General features: G+C 51.1%; 1 protein-coding gene across 5 annotated transcripts in view; it reads right to left on the bottom strand.

Moving 5' to 3' along the window:
• Positions 1-745: 745 nt before the first annotated feature.
• Positions 746-20,145, bottom strand: part of RPH3AL (rabphilin 3A like (without C2 domains)) — an 87,272-nt gene continuing 67,872 nt past the window's right edge. For all 5 annotated transcript variants that reach the window (XM_024211194.1, XM_024211193.2, XM_024211196.2 and 2 more), the window contains 3 exons: positions 11,679-11,792; positions 10,547-10,720; positions 746-2,785 (listed from right to left, as the gene is read on the bottom strand). In XM_024211194.1, coding sequence (XP_024066962.1) covers positions 2,751-2,785; positions 10,547-10,720; positions 11,679-11,792 — 323 coding nt within the window. In that variant the 3' untranslated portion in view covers positions 746-2,750. The remainder of the gene's footprint in view (positions 2,786-10,546; positions 10,721-11,678; positions 11,793-20,145) is intronic.

The following is a 20,145-nucleotide window of genomic DNA, read 5'->3' on the forward strand; positions in this document are numbered from 1 at the left end:
CAGCAGCTATGCTCTATTTTTAGCATGCTAGCTTGATGAGAGCTAGTGCAGGTACATCTCCTTGAGCTGAAATTGACACTTTCCAGCTCAAAGTGTAGACATATCGATAGTCGACATGGATTGGGCCTGGCTCTTCTCTCACTTGGGGCCTGTATCCTGTATCCACGTCAACAGGTTCCAGATCCGACTCTGAATCAGGGACAACTCTGCTGAAGTCAACAGAGTTACACAGGTGTGAGCAAGGGGTGAATAGGGTTTTGGGACAGTATCAGCCCCACATCCATGTTTAAGCAAGAGTGTTTCACAAAACAATGTTAATTGAAGCATTTTCAGGCTTTAAAGCAACCCAACAAACCAGTGAGGAATATGTCAGGAGTAAAACATCCCCCCCGTAGTGTTGGCGATTTATATGTGCTGGTGAACGAGAACCAAAGAGCAAAAGTGGCTGTGAAACACAACGAAACTGACTAGGCGGTTTTCATTGTCCAAGCTGAGTGAAGTATAACAATGAAACAAGCAGGGTGGATAGTGATAAGGAAAATTCGATTCTGCCTTACTAAAGCAAAGTGGTGGTAAATAAGACATGGAAGGAAACTGGGTTGTAAAAAACTGGGGTAACAGTTTCAAAAATGCCCATGAAACTTAGATGTTTAAGTCCCATTTTCAGAAGTAACATAGGCCAGATTTTCAAAGGTATTTAGGCACATGAAGATGGAGATAGGCGCTTTTGAAAATCCCATTTGGCACCTAGGCATCCATCTACATCTTTAGGTGCCTAAATACCTTTGAAAATCTGGCCCTATATGTCTTAGTCTCATAACCCAGACCAAAAGTTAAAATGCCCATCCTGTAGCACATCACCCCAGCAGGCAGCACAAAGAGCAACAGCAGGGTGCTTGGTTGGATGCAAAACCACTTGGGGTTGGGAGCCCCAGTACCTGATCTCATTTACCTTTATACTATAGTCATTTGTAAAATCCAATGCGTGTGTATGTACATTGCAGGGTATTTTCCTATTAAAAACAAATATTCCCCCACCACCCCAACCTCTCATAAAAACCCCAATTTCTGCAAGTCTCAGAAGCAATCCTCAAAAACAAATTGCTATATATATATTAATAACCCTACAATCAATTAGTGAGCCGGGAAGGGGGAGGAGAAATTGTTTAAATAGATCAGCGTGGCTAGTTTACAAAGGGGAAGGTGACTCACTAGTGGCAGTGAATTGCTTTTAAAGTGATCAGTCGTCCCTGGACCGCACTCTTTGGAGTCTCTGGGTCTCTTTGCAGAATATGTGCCTCATGCAAAGCCCTTTGACGTCAACTGAAGGACTCCCATTGATCTCTGGGCTTTGGCTCGGGCCTTAAAATGCTTGATCACTTTATAGGAGTCATGGGCTTGGCCTCTAGGCATCTGCCAGACATTGGGGAAGAGTGTATACCTCAGAGAAGAGGTGGGGATGGCACCAGACCAGCAGCTCTCTCCAGTTTAGATCAGTGCCAAAGACCCAAGTATTAGCGCATAAGAAATTGCAGCCAGACAGATGCATGAGATCTGGGGACAGCAAGGAGAAAACACAGACCTGGCTTCTTCCACCTTCACAAGGGAAAGCAGCCTTCTTTTTAGAACACATGGCTGAGATGGGTGCCCAGTGCCATCAGGGTTCTCCCACTGAAAGGTAAAACACACAGAGTTGGCAGCACAGAGAGAGGCTGCTCACAACACCAACTTCAACACAGCAGAGACCAGAAAGGAGAGGAAACATCCTACCGGAGAAAGATTAAAAGAATCGCACCAGCCATCCTCTTCCACGGCACCCTCCCTCTCTAAATAAATGACCATCCCCAGCAGGCAGCCATGTTCAAGAAGGGCCCTTCGAAGGGAGGAGGGTGGAGTGCCATCGCACCGGCTAACGGGGATCCCTGATTAAAACAATAATAAACCCAATAATAACTGCGATGAGAATACTCAGGATGGAAATCTGGCCCCACAGAAGTTGGTAGCAAAGTTCTCACTGACTTCAAGTGAGCCAGGATTTCACCCTCACCGCTTATCGAGGGAAGTTCGCCCTGTGCAGAGAAGCAGCACAAGGCTACGCGCCACTCACACGCTCTATTTCAAGGGCTTTCCTGACGTGCAGGCCTGTAGGCAGGGTGTGGGTGTGAATCTCACGTAGCGCCGTTCACCTGTGGATCTCAAAGCACTTCACAAAAAGCGGGCAGAACTCTTACAAAAATCATTTACAGGCGAGGAATCTCAGGCACAGAGATGCACAACGTGATTTGCTCAAGGTCGCTCAGTGAACCAGGAATACAACACAAGCATCTTGATCCTAGTTCAGTGCTCTCACCACGCTGCACTGCGATGTCCTTACCGAGGTGGGTAAGTGTTGGGCTCTCCATTTTACAGAGGGGGGAAATGAATCTCAGTAAAAATACTAATACACAGCTGGCTGGCTACCATGGTGTCACCTGCTCCCTTCCTCACTCAGAAGAGCACCCCTCCAACCCAAACGTTTCCAATTCTTCTGCAGCCAGCAGGAGGCAAAAACAAAAGCGGGACAAACTACGCCGAGCGGACAGCAATGTCTCTTTCCAGCCAACGGCAAGTCAATTAAGGTCTGTGTGGAATCATGGCGACTCAGAAGCCACAGAATGCCGGGGTTCGCTCAATCCACGTGGAGAGTACAAGACTGGATGTGTCAGACGAGTGTGCTGGATCCAGGTCAAGCAGTGAGACGTCGGCTCCCATCAGCACCAGGGACTTGGGTGGATGCGTCGTTTGCCTTTGAAATAAATAAAGACAAAGATTTGGTTGGCTGTGGGAGGGGGAGCAGCTTGATATAATTATTTTGTGTTGCTTTCACCTCCTCGGCGTCATTTGAAAAGCTCGCTGGGAACAGCAGCGATGAGAATGACTGTGGATCATTACGGGGGGCTGCGTCAGCAGTCAAGCCCCATTAAACTTTATTAAAGGAAGCAGAGCTGAGAGAATAAGGAAGGGAGGAGAGAATGGGTGAGAAAGAAAGAAAACGGAAGGGTTGCTCATGGAACAGGAGAACTGGTTGAGCTGCCTTCTTCACTGAACTCCTGGGAGGTGCCGAGCCTCAACTCCCAGGGTTTCAAAAGGAGTTTATGATGTCCAGCACTTTTATAGATTCACAGTGTTTATGGCCAGAAGGCATCATTAGCTCATATAGTCTGATTTCCAGCATATCACAGGTCATTAAATTTTACCCACATACCATTACATTGAGCCATGTGACTTCAGTTAGACTAAAGCATTTCAGTCCTCAGGAGAGTAAGCTATTGTGTGTGCCACAGGAGAAACTGAGGTGCCCTCAAGCCCCTGTGATGGCATGAAATTGATTAGGTGAGATGTACCCAGATGATGCTAGCAGGTGACTCACCTCACACTGCAGAGGAAGTTGAACCCCCTCATCCCCCCACCAAGATCCCTGCCAATCTGATAGGGGAGGGGAGGGGAGGATTCCTTCCCAGCCCCACAGCTGGTGATCATTTTGACCCTGAGGATGTGAGTGAGAGACATCAGCCTGACATCTAAGAAAGAGGACTTTCTGTACCATCTCACATTGGCCTATGCCAGCACTGTCCTATCTCCAGCTATGGCTGCACCCTGATACATCAGAGGAAAGTGACCCCAACCCCACCCCCCCGAGCAGATTACATCTAGCTAATTGTGCATTGGGGGAAAAATCCTTCCTGATCCTTACAGGCAACTGGCTCAAGCCCTGAAGCATGAGCTTTGATTATAGTTACTGTCTTAATCAGTCAATTCGGTTCTCTCTAAGGCGCAGGGAATGAACAGGGGGATTCACAGACTCCATGACCAGAAGGGACCACTGCAACCACCCAGCCTGACCGCTCCCTGCACATACAGGCCATAGACCTTCTCCTAGAAGTTGGATTAAAGAGCTCCGTCTTAAAGACTCCGAGACACAGGGAGCCCGCCCCCTCCCCTGGTAAGCTGTTCCAATGTTTAATTATCCTCACAGCTAGGAGACTGCATCTTATTTCAAGGTTGAATGCCTCTGACTTCAGCTTCCAGCCATTGAATCTTGTTATGCCTTTGTCAGCAAGGCTGAAAAGCCCCCACTATCAGATCTTTTCTCCATACGCAAGCACCTACACAGGGTGAGCAAGCCATCTCTCATCCTTCTCTTCGAGAAACCGAATAAACTGAGCTCCTTAAGCTTCACATTGTACGGCTTGATTTCTAGCCCCCAGATCATCTTCGTGGTCCTCACTGAACTTTCTCCAGTATTTCCACCTCCTTCTTGCAGGCCCCAGACTGGGCACAGTATTCCAGTAGTGTCCTAAACAACGCTGCGTAAGGAGATCACTTCCTGCCTCTGCTTGATAGTCCCTTTTACACATCCAAGGACCACATCACCCCTTTTAGCCACAGCACAGCATTGAGAGTGCTTCCCCTTCCCCTGCTGGAGCCCGGAGCCCTCTCCCCTCCTAGCCAGCATGTGGCCCCCCAGTCCCCGAGCGCTGCGTGGGAGGTGTGGCCCACCAAGTACCCCCTGAGCACAGGGCAGGCAGCACGGCCCCAGCGCCCAGGGCCCCCCAGCACTGGGCGGCCCCAGCCACTGCAAGTCTCAGCCACAGGCTGGTGGTGGCTGCCCTCGCCCCAGCCGGCTTCCTGGAAGATGAGCAGCCTGCCTGGGCTGGGGCCAAGGGCAAGCAGGAGGGGCCTCAGGGTGGAGCGTGGGTGGGGCCATGCAGGGCTGTTTGGGGAGGCCCAGCCTCCCCCACCCTACAATGTGTGCCACCCATGCATTGGATCCAGTGGAATTTAGCCCTCCTGGAGGGCTGGGGACAAAATGAGAATCACAAGACAAACCCACTGGAGCCCTGCACAGCCCACTCTCTACAGGGGGAACCTCCTTCTGGTGATCAGCAAACCCCAGGGCACCACAGAGCCAGGGTTGGCACAGAACAGCCAGATTCACTGTGGGCCGTGCTTGGACTGGGGCTTTTTTCCTCCCCTTCATTTATAAAATACATCCCACAGCTCAGGGTACATCTGCAGAACCTAACACCCCCCCCCAATCATCGCTCCCCAGAACTCAGGCCACCCCATCGTCCTCTGGGAAGACAAAGGGCCTAGCACTGGACCCTAACAGGCAGCACTTGACCGTTCGCAACCTGAGCCAGCCGGCACACCGCTGACCGGTCAGTGCAGACAAGTCACCCTCCGCGCCAAGTTGTGGGCCAACCAGGGTTCACTCAGGGCTAGGAACAGAGGAAATGCCAGCTTGAGTCGGACCAATATAAGGTCCCTATAGCCCAGCAGCCTGTCTCTGACTGCAGCCTGCACCAGATGAACTGTGTAGTAGGCAGTTTTAGAAGGAAGCCATCCCTGGGGGAAAGTTATCCCAAGCCCATGGAGCTAGGTGATGCTGAACATCAGCAGCCGTGGGCAGCATGGGGCCAGCTAGCCTGATTGTTAAACACAGTTATATTTCATAGAGAAAAGGAGCCCCAAGACTCCACAACCTACTGTGCCAGTACCCGTGGGGCTCCCATCGCCCTAGCCTCTAAGCACAGACCACACCCAGCCCCAGCTGACACTAGGGGCCAGATTTCCAGATTGGCTGAAAAGCACCTGCAGCTCCCAGAGGGATTGTGGGGGCTCAGTGGTTCTCAGGATCAGACTCCATTACTGCCCACTGTCCCAGTGACCTTGACTGGAATGGCAAATCACAGAGAGACAGACAGACAGACCCTGCTAGCCAGAACCGAAGCCCTACAATAAAGGGCAGCAGGGCAAGATGCAGCTCCACATCCTGCTGGAAACAGAGGGCAGTTGCCCTTCCTCTCTTGGGCTTGGGGGAGCAGCGCTACCTTGCAGCCGCCCCTCCTCTTTAGCTTGCGCTTCCCAGGGCAAGCAGCCAGTGCAATAAGGAAGTCCGTGCGTTTGCTGGTGTAATGCATTCCCACTGGCTGGCTGTGAATCGCCGGGCTCCCTTAAACAGCAGAGCACGGCAGAACTGCCTCTGGCTAATCAAGTGGGGCGCTCTCTCCGTGAAGCTTTGGCAGCATGCACCGCCTCGCTGAAGTGTCTGCCATGGCTGTCACAGGAGGACTGCTGGTGGAGCCAGTTGCTTGCTCAGCCTCCCGCTGGCTAAACAAACCTGTTGGAACAAATTGCTTCAAGAGGCACTTGCAGCAGCAAAAGCCCACTGATTTAGGTAGCTCTGCGAGAGCCTTTGGGAACGGCAGCAGGGCCCACCCAGCAGGCACCAGGTGGCCTAAGGTCCAAGGCCACTTCCTGCTGGGCTAGCGTCCAGCTCACAATCCCAGCCGTACCTTTGCTGCTGCTCCCAGCAGAGAGATCGAGGACTGGATGGGTTACCGAGACAGAACTCCTCCTTTCTCCCCTACATGCGGTTCTTCCCGAGCGATGGGGTGGCAAAGAACGCTTGCCTTACGTTAACAGCAGCCTCCACAGATGCCAGCGCAGCACCTTCCCATCTGCACCGTGCTCACTCCACAGAGTGGAGAGAAATACAGGTAACGGCCACACTTTTCAAGAGCCGCTTGTAAGTTCTGGGGTGCCCAACTGGAAATGCCTCACAGGAGCCTGGTTTTCACAAAGTGCTGAGCACCCACTCTCTGAAGTCCAGGCCTCTATACGGCATCTCAAATTGGATGCCCCAAAACTGCGGCGTCCAAATTCACTAGTTGCTTCTGAAGATTTAGACCCGTATTTAGAGATCTAGGCACAGATTCTCAAAGCTGCGGAGGGGATCTGGACACCCAGTAATTTTACTGGGAATTGGGCAGTCAAATGATGTGGCTTTGAAAGGTCAACCACAAATGTTACAAATACACTGGAAGTTCATGGCCTTTTTCACCAGTCCCTTGTCTTCCCCTACAACCAGACCCTTGGCCATGCTCCCTTCCCAGCCCTCTCCCCTCCCCCTTCCCAGAGCCGGAGTGGGAGAGCTACAGATTGTCAGGGTAAAATTGCTTTGAAATCATCACAGGAACTCTTCAACAAGATAGCGACCTGGGATTTGTTCTTAAGATGCGAAAGGCATCTGAGAGTTGCACTTTGGTACAGAATTAGAGAAGAGGCGAGAATGAGATCTGCATTAAAAATAAAAAAAGAACAACACTTGAGCTACTGCTATGAGACACAAGTTGGTACCATTAGAGTGTTATGGAGACATTCAGAAAAGCGATAGATAAATTCCCCCACTGGGATCTTATTCTGCAACAAGGTGCAGACGGTTAAAAGAACGGGGATCTTTCCCCCTTGCACGCCCCATCTCTCTCTGAACTCTAGTCACACCCAGGAGCCCTGCAGTATAAGAGGCAGAGCAGGGCATGGAGCAGATTGTGGATAGTTACAAAGAATTTTGCAGGAATGCTTCACTATGATACATTGTGTCTGGCAGTTAGGAACCCATCCACACCAGCCCTTCCTAGAGAAATTAAGAAGAAATGGTCTTTAATAAGAGTTATTAATTATTTGTATCACAGTAGGGCCTAGAGGCCCCGTTCCATTAGGTACTGCCAGACACACAGCAAGAACGTACAGTCTAAACAGACAAAGCATGGGAGGGGAAAGAGAAGCAGAGATCTATCTAGCCGAGGTACTCATCTGGCCCCATTGGTGTGGTACCTGAGTGCCTCACAACACCCCTGTGAGCCAGGGCAGGGCTGTTCTCCTGCTTGTAAAAATGGGAACCAAAGCACGGGGAGACAGAGTGACTTACACTCTGTATTTGTGGCAGAGCTCCACAAGACAGGCAGAGCTGGGAATAAGGTCTCCTGACTGCCAGGCCAGTGCCCTGCTCACTGGACCTCCCTGAGTGTCTGAAGTAGCACGCTCACTGCTTCACACTGCAGGGGATTCTTTAAGGGCCGCTGCATTGGTGTCTCTCTCCGTTTCTCTTTGTTACAGGTACCAGTGGGTCTCTTACACGTACCCCTGGGGGTTAGCAGAGGTCTTCCACGGGGTAGGTCAACTCATCTAGATCCGTGTTTCTCAACTTGCAAGTCGCGACCCCCGGGGGGCGTCGCAGGATGGGTTTGCGGGGGAGGGGGGGAGTCACAAGTACAGGGCCGACATCAGGAGGTGGCAAGCAGGGCAACTGCCCAGGGAACCACGCCACAGGGGGTCCCACAAAGCTAAGTTACATGCTTCAGCCCCGGGAGGTGGGGCTCGGGCTTTACACGCCTGAAAGGGCTACAGTAGTCAGGAAAGGTTGAGAACCACTGCCTCACATCACATGGTTGGCGAGGTGGTGGGGCTGGTGCATTTATTACAATGGACTATGGAATGTCTGATTTAAACTACTCATGAAGGTGTTGTATAGAACACAAGGACATCATGTGTGTACTACAGTATATTGCTGACAGCCATATTCATGCATAATGTACCACGACTGCCATTAAACTCTGCACACATCACATTGCTGCAGCGTCTCCCTATTTTTGGGAATGCTACAGTCATGTTAATGGCTTGCAGAGCCATTCACTTTAGGCTCATGTCATCTGTGCACAGTGGAGAAAATTGTTTTTGGAGGGTTGGAGACCAGAATTGTTTTGGAAGGAAAACAGAGCTTTAAAAATTAAAGCAAAAACCCTTTCCCCAACCTGCAGATTGTGTTTTATATAATGCCTTCAAATGAGAGAGGCCTGGTGGGGGGTGTGAGGATAAAGTACTCAGCCAAGGAAACAGACCATACCCATGCCAGACCGATTGTCTCTTGCAATCAACAGAAGCAGCTGAATTCGTTTAGTACCTGGCTGGGATCGCTGAGGTATCTGCATGAATGCAGGACGGAAATGGAGCCCGAGCCCGTTGGCTCTAGACACAGCTGATGTACTCGTTGGGGCATGATCCCCCAGCATGCCCGTAACACGTGTGTCTACACACCCAAGTGCTGCCAAGGGCACATACCGTTTGGATTAGGCTTGCTTCAGGCACATCCGGCAGCACCTCTGCCGTGCCACTACATACCGCAGTGGAGCCAGAGTGGACAGGGATCCCTGGTATAATTAGCCCTGATGGTGGAAGTAGTGCTCCAAATGCCATGCCGGGCGGCACAGGTCACTGCTTAAATGGCCCGTCTAATCTATCCCCTGCAATCCGCTGCACGGGACAGGGTGGATGCTTCGCGGCCACGAGGCTCCCACGATGGCGTGAGATGCTGCATTCTGCTCCCAACAGGGCCACCAGCCTGAGGTCAGCTGTTCACAATCGAATCAAGCACAAAAATCAAATAGACTTGGGCGGAAATGGCTGCTGTTCCCCCCCCACCCTGCCATCGCTGGAGTTATGTGGGCCACGGCAAAGAACTCATCCAGCAAAAGAACCAGTGTCTGAATGAAACAATTCCAGCACACACGGTTCTGCGGCAGGAATGGGAGGTGAACGACCCCAGGCCAAAAAGAAGGTACTTTGAAAATGTTTGCTAGTTGGCCACGCAAACCTGACTGCCCCTCTTCTGAGCCTGGATCCCACCTACACCCTATTTTAGCTGGACTCAAGCTTTACTAGCCCAGAGAAAGTCGCAGTCCTATATACATGCCATATGTCACCTGACCTGACTGCGAGAGGTTAACCCTGGCATTTCGGGGTCAGATTTTATACAGCAGGAAGGGCGGATTTTTAAGCTGATGACCCCCAGCAGCCGAGTGCAGGGAGGAGGCGGCACAGGAATGAATGTTGCACTGAGTGATCAACCCCTTCACTGTTCTCTCAAATCTAATTTACACCTTGACACACAAGCCATGAAACCGACTCAAGAACCAAAAGAACAGCTGGGAGGGAGAGGTGTTAAATGACAACCTCCGGGGTTACTGTGTATATAAATGTGAACTGCAGAGAGAAAATATATGCATTGCTTCCAGCTGCTCCAGATCAGAAGTGAAAGCAGCGTGCAGATCTGCTCTCACACTCAGCTAATTCCTCTGAGCTGGCTGGGGATGGAGTGGGGAGGGAGAGTTTACACTGCAGAGGGTCGGGAAGTGACATGTTTTAATTTATGAGCCAGCCTGATGTGGACAAAGCATTTTTATTTCCCTGTAAAACACCTGGATTTGCACTTTGCTTCAATCAAAGTTCAGATCCATGCTGCAAACGCTGGGATTTAATGGGCAAACGTAGGGGTGTTTGTGGAAGTCCCGTCACTAGGGGGAAAGTCTAGTGTGAGGAACAGCCTGAAAGTCAGCCATGACCTTGGACAAGAGACTTAGAATCATAGAATTCAAGGCCAGAAGTGGCCACCGGATAATGCAGTCTGAGTTCCTGTATATCACAGGCCACCAACACCACCCAGCATCTGGCCACTAAACCCCGGGTCTCTCTGACCCTGCGCAAGGGCCACACGGCTTCTCTGACAATGCTGGGCACGGACTCCGATTAGAAGCGCATGGGGGTTTTCTCGGCAGCCTTCTCTCAGCTCAGTGGGCCGGGCTGCCTGCCTGGGGCTCGGGAGGGGCACTGTGCCATGTGCTCTAGAGAGGAAGCCGGCCTGGGGGCGATGAGGCTTTTCACTCACCGGGGGCACTCCTGCTGACATCACTGTCACACTCCTCCGCCAGCAGGTCATTCTGGCAGCTCTCGGTAGCACTCGGGCCTCCCCCGCGCTCGCTGCCCAGGCTGCTGCGGCTCTCCGAGAAGGCGTTGGAGTGGGTGCTCCCGCTGGGCGTTCTGGGGGAGTCACTGCCAGCCGCTGCAGAGACACAGGGGAGCGGTTTGCTGCAGGGCTGTCTCAGTCTGGGGGAGCTGCTGGGGTTTATGGGTGTGAAAGGGGCTGGGTTGCCGGCCCTAGACATTCACAGAGCAGACACGAGGCCAGCTTCCCACACCCCGGCCTGCCAGCATGCCTCCCCCTGACCCGAGCAGGGCCCATCTCCAGCTCAGTCTCCCCGGCCACCCTGCTCCACTGGTAATTCTGATGCTGTGGAGTCATGTGCACGAGGAACCAGAATGAGTTCTGCAGCCTCAGATGGGAACCACTCACTTTCCCTCACCGCCAGCCTGGGTGGGAGGGACTCCTGGGTCAAATCACTCTGTTGTATTTGCTGGCGCCAGACCTGCCCTGGCCCTGATACGCTGCCCCCGGAGCTCACTGCCCAACAGGCAGCCACGCACCCAGCTTCAGGGGTGGAGAGGCCAACCCCAAAGCAGTGCCATTGTTTTAACGTGAGACCATACATTTGCAACGCACTCCCACATGTGAGTGGGGGATGAGAGCTGAAAGGCTTTGTGGCTGCAGGGATTGGAGTGGCAGGAGGCTGGTCCCTTTAGCAAACCAGCGACCTCACGGTGGGATGACCCTTCCCGTCACCAGTCCTGCCGAGCCATCCTGTCTCCCGTTATTATTAATTAACCACTCTAGTTCAGTCATGCTCGAGGGCCTCAGTTGGGCTCACTGCTGTGCCATGCACGCTGCAAACACACATGATGGAGACTATCTTTCCCAGAGCAGGCTCTCAACCTCCACACTAGCCCGTAATTCCTGGGGATAGCCAGACCCTCAGCTGACGGAAAGTGAGGCCAGCAGAACGACGCCAATTTACAGCAGCTGAGGAGCTGGTCCAAAGTGCACAGTAACAATTGTCACCCTACGCTACATTTCCATCACCCATTTCCGTGCCCACATGCAGGGGTAACAGCCGATTTCTCACCTGATTCCGCGTGATGCTTCCTGATCTTCAAGCCCTTGGGCCCCCCAGACAAGGACTTGTCATCCAGGCTCGAGGAGCTGAATTCTGAGTCGCTCTCGCTGTCGCTAGAAACCACTGCAAGAGACAGAGAGGGAGGGGAGTCACACCATTCCCAACGTTCACAGTCCTTACCGCAGAGGGCCAGATGGAGCCAAAAGACAACACAGGACATAACGACTTGAAGGCTTTGTCTACACTAGCACGTCTGTCAGTAACACTTTTGTCGGTCGCGGTGTGACAACACCACAAAAGCGCCGGTGAGGACAGTGCTACGGCAGCGGGAGATGCTCTCCTGCTGACATAGCTACCGCCACTCGTTAGGGGTGGTTTAATTATGCCGGCGGGAGAGCTCTCTCCTGCCAGCATAGGGCAGCTACACAGGAGACCTTACAGTGACGTAGCTGCAGCAGTACAGCTGTGCCGCTGTAAGGTCTGTAGTGTAGACATAGATGAAGACTGTTCCTTCTCCATGGTGCGATTCCCCTGTAGCTCCCACGTAGCTATTCACACTTGGTTGGGCTTTCCTTTCAAGAGGGGTTTTACGGTTCAGGGCCGTGTGTTACAGACTCAGTTCAAGTACTGGCCCGGTCACTTCGCACTCCTCCCGCCCCCCGCCCCTGGTTTGTGGCACAGCCTCACAGATTACATACAGGGCCACGCGGCCACAGCCTGTCCTCATGCTGACCCGCACTGAACACCACAAGCAGCTGCCCTGATTTCAATGGAGTGAAGTGCCACTCAGTGGATCACAGTGTGGGCCACGGTTATTATTTGTGGCGTGCTGTGTACATGAACAGTGATGGAAGTGCTGCATAAGCACCCAAGGAGACGGCACAGTCCAGCAGGCAGGGTGGTGACCAGGCTAGGGAGGCAGGAGGGCTGGTTCTAAGTCCCACTGACTTGCTTCTGTGAGAACCTTCCTCTTTCGGTGCCCCAGATCCCCGGGGGTGAAGTGGGGACGATGATACCAAGGACTCGTCTGCACATGGAGCTGTTCCTGAACGACTCTGGGTGTGGACACTCTTATTCCAGAATAGGAGAGTCCATGTCGGGAGCTATTCTGGAACGGCTGCAGTGCTTTAAATTCACACCCTACCTCCATTCGAGTTAGCGTCAACATGTACACAAGCCCTAACTCTCCTTTGTGAATCTATGATGAAAAGTGCCAGTTAAATCCTCAGTATTACAGTGTCAATCACATTCGCTTCTATTATATACAGGGTTTCCCATGCTCTTCACAGCAGTATCCGATCCGAGCACAATCCAGTCATGCATTAAGCCACCTTAATCTAGCACATGCCGCCTGTTCTCTCATCCTCCCCCCAGAAGGAGAATTGTGTGCAGAGGAGTGTCTTGTTTTGGCAGGGGGTGTTTGGTTGGTTGGCTGAACATAAATATACCTGTTGCTATGTGTTTATATCAGAGAAGGCAACGTCAAAGAAATGCACCTTGAACTTGGGAGTGGAAAGTGGGGAGGTTTGGGATGGTCCTTCGTTCCATCGGCTCAGCACACCCCCAGATAAGGTTCTGTCTCCTGCACTGATGAGCATCACCCTTATTGTTCAGAGTTCCGCTGGGCCAGAGGAGCACAGCTGTCGACCGCGGTTTTCATCCCAGAGCTTTAGATGACCTTTTAGATGTCCTGAGCGCGCCAGAGAGCTCCTTGAAGAGAAGGCCCAAGACCCTGACCTTAATTTGATAGTCTGTGGGAAGCCAGCGTAGAGAGCGGAAGACAGGTCTGGCACATTCCTAGTAGCCCGTGCTGCTGGGGAAACACGCCGCAGCTTTCTGCACTAGTTGGGGTTTTCTAAGTGCTGATGGCTTTGTACCAGGTATATCACATTGCTGTAGTCCAGCCAAGTAGTGACAACAACGTGAATCACAGAGGCCAGGTCTAGGTCACCGGGATGGGATGATGTTTCCTAGGCAGGCAGAGATGTTTCAAAGCATTACTCACGGATGCCAGGATGTGAGAGCTCAGCATCAGGGAGGAATCCAAGAGCACTCCTAGACTACACACTGAACTGACCAATTGTGTGTGTGTATCTTCAACCAGTTGAGACTGCACCATGGCTGCACGCTCTTCAAAATGCTTCCCTCTGCTTGCCAGCCTTCCTGGCTCACGCCAGCCCAGAGACTTTGGGATGGATTTGTCTCCTGGACTGGTTGGGTGGCTTTTGCTCATTTGATTCAGGCAGGTATATCTGCAGCCCAATAACCAATGTCTCATTCTCAAATATGGTTCAAAATCCTTGCGGCAAGTGTGAAGTTAGCTCGTCTCAGCCTTAAGAGAGTCAAAGTGACAAGCTGAAACATCCCCATAAAGAAAACACTCTCTGGTATTTATTGATAAGCTTTTCTATCACCATAATATCTGAGCATCTTGCCAAACATGCAGGGAGTCATCCCTGCAAGGTAAGAAATTACCATTAACCTCAGGGCAAGAAGGGAAAACGGCGGCACACAGATTAAGTAACTGGCCCAAGATTGCCCAAGAAGTTGGTGGCAGAATCCAGGGCTGCCGTGTCCCAGTCCCTCAACCCCGGTACCAGCAAGGTGACTACAGAACTCCAGTACAAGGAACTGGGCACAAGTTATGTGTCCAGCCTAAGGAAGAATATTTATTAACGAGCCACAGATTTAGGGCCCGGGGTCTCACAAGGGGTCAAGCGCCTTTGAAATCAATGGGAGGTAAGGGTGCTCTGGGCTTTGCTGGATTAGGCTCTTGGGGTAAGCTAGCTATGCATGGACAGTGTGGGTGAGAGAGAGCAACGCCCAGACAGGTCCCCCAGAGCCGCCTGCCCCACACCAGAAACCTGAGTGAGCCCCGAAAACGAAGCTTACAGTGGGTGGCTTTCAGCCCTGTGCCGAGAACCAGCACTACATCTATGCAGTAGTTCAATCCCATGGATGGGCCCACAGCCTGACCCTCTGTGCAGGGGAGAATTTCACCCCAAGCCCCATCCCCGCACAAGGAAGAGTTCAGCTGTCCGCAGGGTACAGAAAGGACTGAATATATCATGGAGGGTAAATGGGTCCCCTCAGGAGAGTCCTTCCTCCCCCCAGGTCTTTGCAGGGAGAAGTTTGACTTGCTGCCAAACTGCGCACTGTCATCATTCTCCAGATCAAGAAAGGACATCATTGCCCATTGCCGAGAGGATGAAGAGCCCAGTGGTCAGGGTGCTAGTTTGGGATTCAATTCCCTGCTCTGCCACTGACTCCCTCTATCACCTCGGGCAAGTCACTTAGTCTGTCTGGGCCACAGTTCCCCACCTGTACAATGGAGACAGTGGAAATGTCCTGCCTCACTGGGGTATTGGAAGGATAAGTGCTTCAGAGACTGTGAGATGCTCACATACTATGGAAATGGAAGATATAAAGTACCTAAGACAGGGCTGTCACTTTTCACCAGCACTCAGATTAACACACGTGCTTTGCAAAGCTACATACTGATTTACATTGTACCGGACAGAGGCAGGACAAGGGCTAGTATATTTCCCCGCAGGCAGGCAGGCTGTTGAACTGTTTCACCAAGGTCCTCTGCGAGCATTATCGCGTGCAGGCAGCTCGCTGTAGGACATGAATTTTTTTTTACTACAAAAATGTTAATATCTCAAATAAAGCATTTCTTGAGTTATCATCTCTGAGTATATTAAACCTGGCTGCTGGCATTATTGGAAGGCTATAGAAATTGACCTCGTTGCCAGCTATCTTCACAGGGCAATCTTGATCAGAACGGCTTTGCGGAGCTGAAGAGGGAGTGCAGCCCGCCAGCCAATTTTCTCACTCCAATCAGCTTGTTCCTCAATGGCAGCAACTCTTATTGTGTTTACGATTCACCCTCCTGGACTGGCCCAGTCTTCAGCTGTCGGTCGCACCTCTCATCAGCTTTAATAAATTCTGCTGAGAAAGGAGCCGTGCATAGCGGAGACCATAACTGCATTACAAATGGGAATGTACCAGCAGGGATGGATCTTCTGGCCAAGAGCCTTAAAACAAGGGGGTTTATTTTGTTAAGAAAAGTCATTATTTTTCCAAAGAATCAGAGGGGTAGCCGTGTTAGTCTGAATCTGTAAAAAGCAACAGATTCTTTGCAGATTCTTGCGTCTGATGAAGTGGGCATTCACCCACGAAAGCTTATGCTCCAATACTTCTGTTAGTCTTAAAGGTGCCACAGGACCCTCTGTTGCTTTTTACTTTTCCCAAGAATCAAGCAGGAATGAAAAATCGCAGGCCTGTCACTATAAACCACAGGCCTCAGCTAATTGTCCATTCTGATTCTATTGCCTCCGGCTGGGAGTTTCAAAGGAGCCCATGGGATTTAGGCATGTAGTTCCCACTGACAGTCACTTAACTCCCTCAGGCACCCCACCCTACAGGTCCTCCTGCTTGATTTTTATAATCACAGAAACATTGGGCTGGAAGGGACCTTGAGAGGTCACCTAGTCCAGCCGTCTGCGCTGAGGCAGAACCAAGTAACCTGTGACAGGTGTTAGTCCAACCTGTTCTTAAAAACCTCCAATGACGGGATTCTTCAACCTCGCTTGGAAGCCAGTTCCAGAGCTTAAATACCCTTCCAGTTAGGAAGCTTATCCTAATACGTAGCTTAAATCCCTCCCCTTTGCTGAAAAGTAAGTGGACCCTTTATTTAGATTAACAAATTCTTCCATCTCTGCTCCTACCTCCTAGAGCCACTTAAAAAGAAAAGTGTGGGGGGGGTTATTTGAGAGAGGTCTCCTTTACATCATCCACTATGAAGAGGTGACTGCTGAGGAGGGCCCACCAATGAATCAAGGCGAGATGGTTTTATCTTGCAACCCTGTTTGGCTTTAAATGCGCCAGAGAGGGATGGCTTGGGATGAGACAGATATTAATGATTGCAAGACACCACTGATGGCAGGAGCAGCCCACTCTGCTCTAGCTTCCACTGCTGCTGTTAGTGCAGATATTACCCATAGTGCTGATGTTTCTTTTTAAAAGTAATTTTTCTCCCAAGGCTGCTTGGCTTGTTGCTGGAGCATTGCGGAGCCCAGACAACATAAATCTGGCGCTCAAGCAGATGCTGATATATCACTAGGAGTCTTCGGGGTGGCTGTATTTTCAGAGATTGTGATATCTATCTTTGTCCTTCATCATCTCGTTCAGCCTGAGATTTACTGCTGTGTTTTTAAGCAATCCTTTAGATTTGGCCTCTGCTGCCTTTCAAATGAGAATGGACACCCAGCTCCTAATCTGCCTTTGGTAATTAAAGATCTCCATCAGTGTCCCATCTAGCAGCCTCTGTCATCTCCCACGCTCCTCTATCCCTCCTCTCCACCACCAGGATCTTGGGGTTCGTAGCCTGCTCCCTGGGTCAGTTTCACTGAGGCTGTTCAGAACCCTATGACCAATCATGAAACCAACAAGAGCCACATGCATTTCAGATGCTTAGGAAATCTGTGAACACTAGAGCTGTAGCTCCCAGAACTAGCATCTCCCCTACTGTCCTCTGATCGGCAGGTGCTGTCTTCTGGCTGCCAGAGAAAGTTTCTAAGCCCTGGCAATAAACACCTATCCCCCCACTCTGGGACCTCCAATTTTCCCCCCTTCAGTAAATGCCGCTCATGCAGAAGCCTGAGTAGCCAGAAGGGCCTTGTAGCATGCACTGAAAACCAACAAATCCCGGCTTCGCCACCCCAACAGGGGAACCATACTGCAGAGCGGAGCCGCCTCTGCTGAGAATCAAGTTCTAAGTGTCAGTAAAATCTTGCAGGTGCCCCATGGCCACAAGCTCTGGGATGAAGGCCGTGGTGAACAACTTCACTCCTCTGGCACAATGGAACTCTCTACAAAGAAGGGTGAAGCTCATCTGCGTGGGAGACACGGCATTCTCAGGGGTGGCCTGGGGATGGAGCAATTAACTTCTCCAGGAACTAAAGACCATCCCAAACCTCCCCGCCTCCCACTCCAATCGCCAGGCACAATTCTTTGACTTGCTGTCTCTGACATTAACACACGTATATTTTAGAAAACAAAACCTAAAACTCTACTGCACTGGATATGCCCCTCCCCCAGAGAGAGGATGAGAGAACGAACACGTGACAGATGTTGGTCACCTTGCTGAATGCCTGACTGGAAGTGCTCAGATACAGGAAAGTGGTATAAGAACCTATACAGAAGAGAATACATAATACCCCACAGCTAGGAACTGTTGCTTCAACATGCTTGTGAAGCATGTGATATTCCATACACTCCTAGTGAGTTGTCTACGTGGAGGATAATAGCCTACTACTGCTGCCGGCTCATGGAGTTACTCCTTTAACTCCAGTGATAGAGATGTGTGCTGTAGTGCTTTACAGTCCTGAGTTCAGATGCTGCTCCTGATCCCAGCAGGTGGGCTTTACATTATCAAGAGCATCCGAGCTGGTTTTAGGTGTTGAGGGTGTAGCAGGGATACCAATACTTCAGGACCAGATTACATCTTAGGCCAAGTCTATGCTCAAAAGTTAAGTTGACCCAGCTACGTTGCTCAAGGATCTGAAAAATCCACACCCCTGAGTGATGTAGTTAAGCCGACCTAGTGCTGTCTACACCAAGGGTTTCTTAAACTTCATTGCACCATGACCTCCTTCTGACAACAAAAAATACTACGTGACCCAGGAAGGGGGACCAAAGCCCCGCTGCCCTGGGTAGTAGGGCTCAAACTTTGGCTTCAGCTCTGTGCCCCAGCAAGTCTAATGCCAGCCCTGGCAACCCCATTAAAATGGGGTCCCGACCCACACTTTGAGAACCACTGGTCTACACCAAGGGTTAGGTTGACGGAAGCTGGATTACCTGCACTGATAGGAGAACCCCTCCCATCGCTGTAGTGAGTGTCTACACTGATGCACTGCAGCGTTTCAAGCGTACACTAGCCCTCCTCTGTCTGCATAGTTCTAAAGCAGGAGTAGGGTCTGGTGAGCGCACATTTGTGTCTGCCCGGAAAGGCAGAATTTTGAAAATTTAGGAGGTGAGAGTTTGAAATCCGTCCTCCCCTAGGATTTACTTGTAACTGAACACAAAGCCTCAGGAGGTCATCTAGTCCAACCCCCTGCTCAAAGCAGGGCCAATCTCCAAACAGATTTTTGACCCAGATCCCTATAATGGCCCCCTCAAGGACTGAACTCACAACCCTGGGTTTAGAAGGCCAATACTCAAACCACTGAGCTCTCCCTGGTAGACACATCAGAAGCCAGTTGAAATTTGGCAAAGACAGCAGAGTCAACACCATTACTCTTAAGAAAAAGCAGCAGACAACAGGTGATCAGGACCTTGGCTTTCTGTCTCCTGGGCGCTGCCAGAGGCCCAGGGCCCTCTGAGCCCACGGTGAAATCTGACTGAGTGGGAAGAACAGAATGTCTCCTGCTGATTCATCAGTACCAGGCCATTCCCGCATGCTTTCTCAAGCAAGTGCTGACCCAGCAGGGCCTGCTTGGCCTGGGAGGACAGCACAAGGTTTTCTAGCCTCAGAGAGATAAATCAGACAAATCCCTGACTACTTTTGTACCCTCTTGCCTGCAACGGGAATGGTCTTATCAAGCAAATCCTTCACAGCAGGGGTGGGCACCCAGTCCCACGCATTCGAGCTGTGTTTACCAGACGAGCTGAGTGTTGACATCACGTTTTTAAAGAGCACTTTCTGAGCTCTCTCTCCTGGAGCAATCAGCCCCAGGTACTGTGGGGGAGGAGAAGTGTCTAACAACAACAACCCCTCCTCCCCCCAAAAAATCAGAGAAAAGGTGCAGAGAAAACAGCTGCTAAGCTCACACTCACAGGAAAAGACCAATTACAAACTGCAAGCGCCATTGGGGATAGAATTCCTGCACAAAGATGCTGCAGGACACTAAGCTGTATTGTCCTGCGCCCCACAGCTGCTCTCTGTGCCGCCCGCAGAGTGACTGACACCTCAGCACATCCCATGGCAACAGGACTTGTGCCCATTGTTAGAAGAGACAAGAGCTGGAGAACACGGCTGTGTGAAATTCTGATACCAGCGATGCCACTGCTTAGGGACCAGACCAGAGCCCTTTGGGGGGGGAGGGGGGAGATCCTTTAATTCTTCTGCAGGATTCAAAGGTGCCTGAAGAAAGTGTCTGCTATTAATTTGGCACCTCTCCCGTAACTGCCCCTCTTCCCTCCTGTCCTACTGCAAACACCCAAATGCTCCAACATAGCTAGCAGAGCTGTCCTCGAGGACAGGAAACGTGACTGCCATTCTCATGGGGACAATACATATTTGTGACTTAAATAATAGCAGAGTTCCCACGGCAACTGCTTGTTTATTACAGAAAGACTAAAGGCAGGGAGAATGGGTGCGTACAAAACTCTTGCTTTTCTTTCACTAAGCACACTCGCAGGTGTCAGGCGGTGCAGTGACCAAGCGTGTTTCGATGGCTTTGTGCCTCCCTCA

This window comes from Terrapene carolina, unplaced genomic scaffold (assembly GCF_002925995.2).
Source record: "Terrapene carolina triunguis isolate 2854851 unplaced genomic scaffold, T_m_triunguis-2.0 Scaffold231, whole genome shotgun sequence".
Lineage (NCBI taxonomy): Eukaryota > Metazoa > Chordata > Testudines > Emydidae > Terrapene > Terrapene triunguis.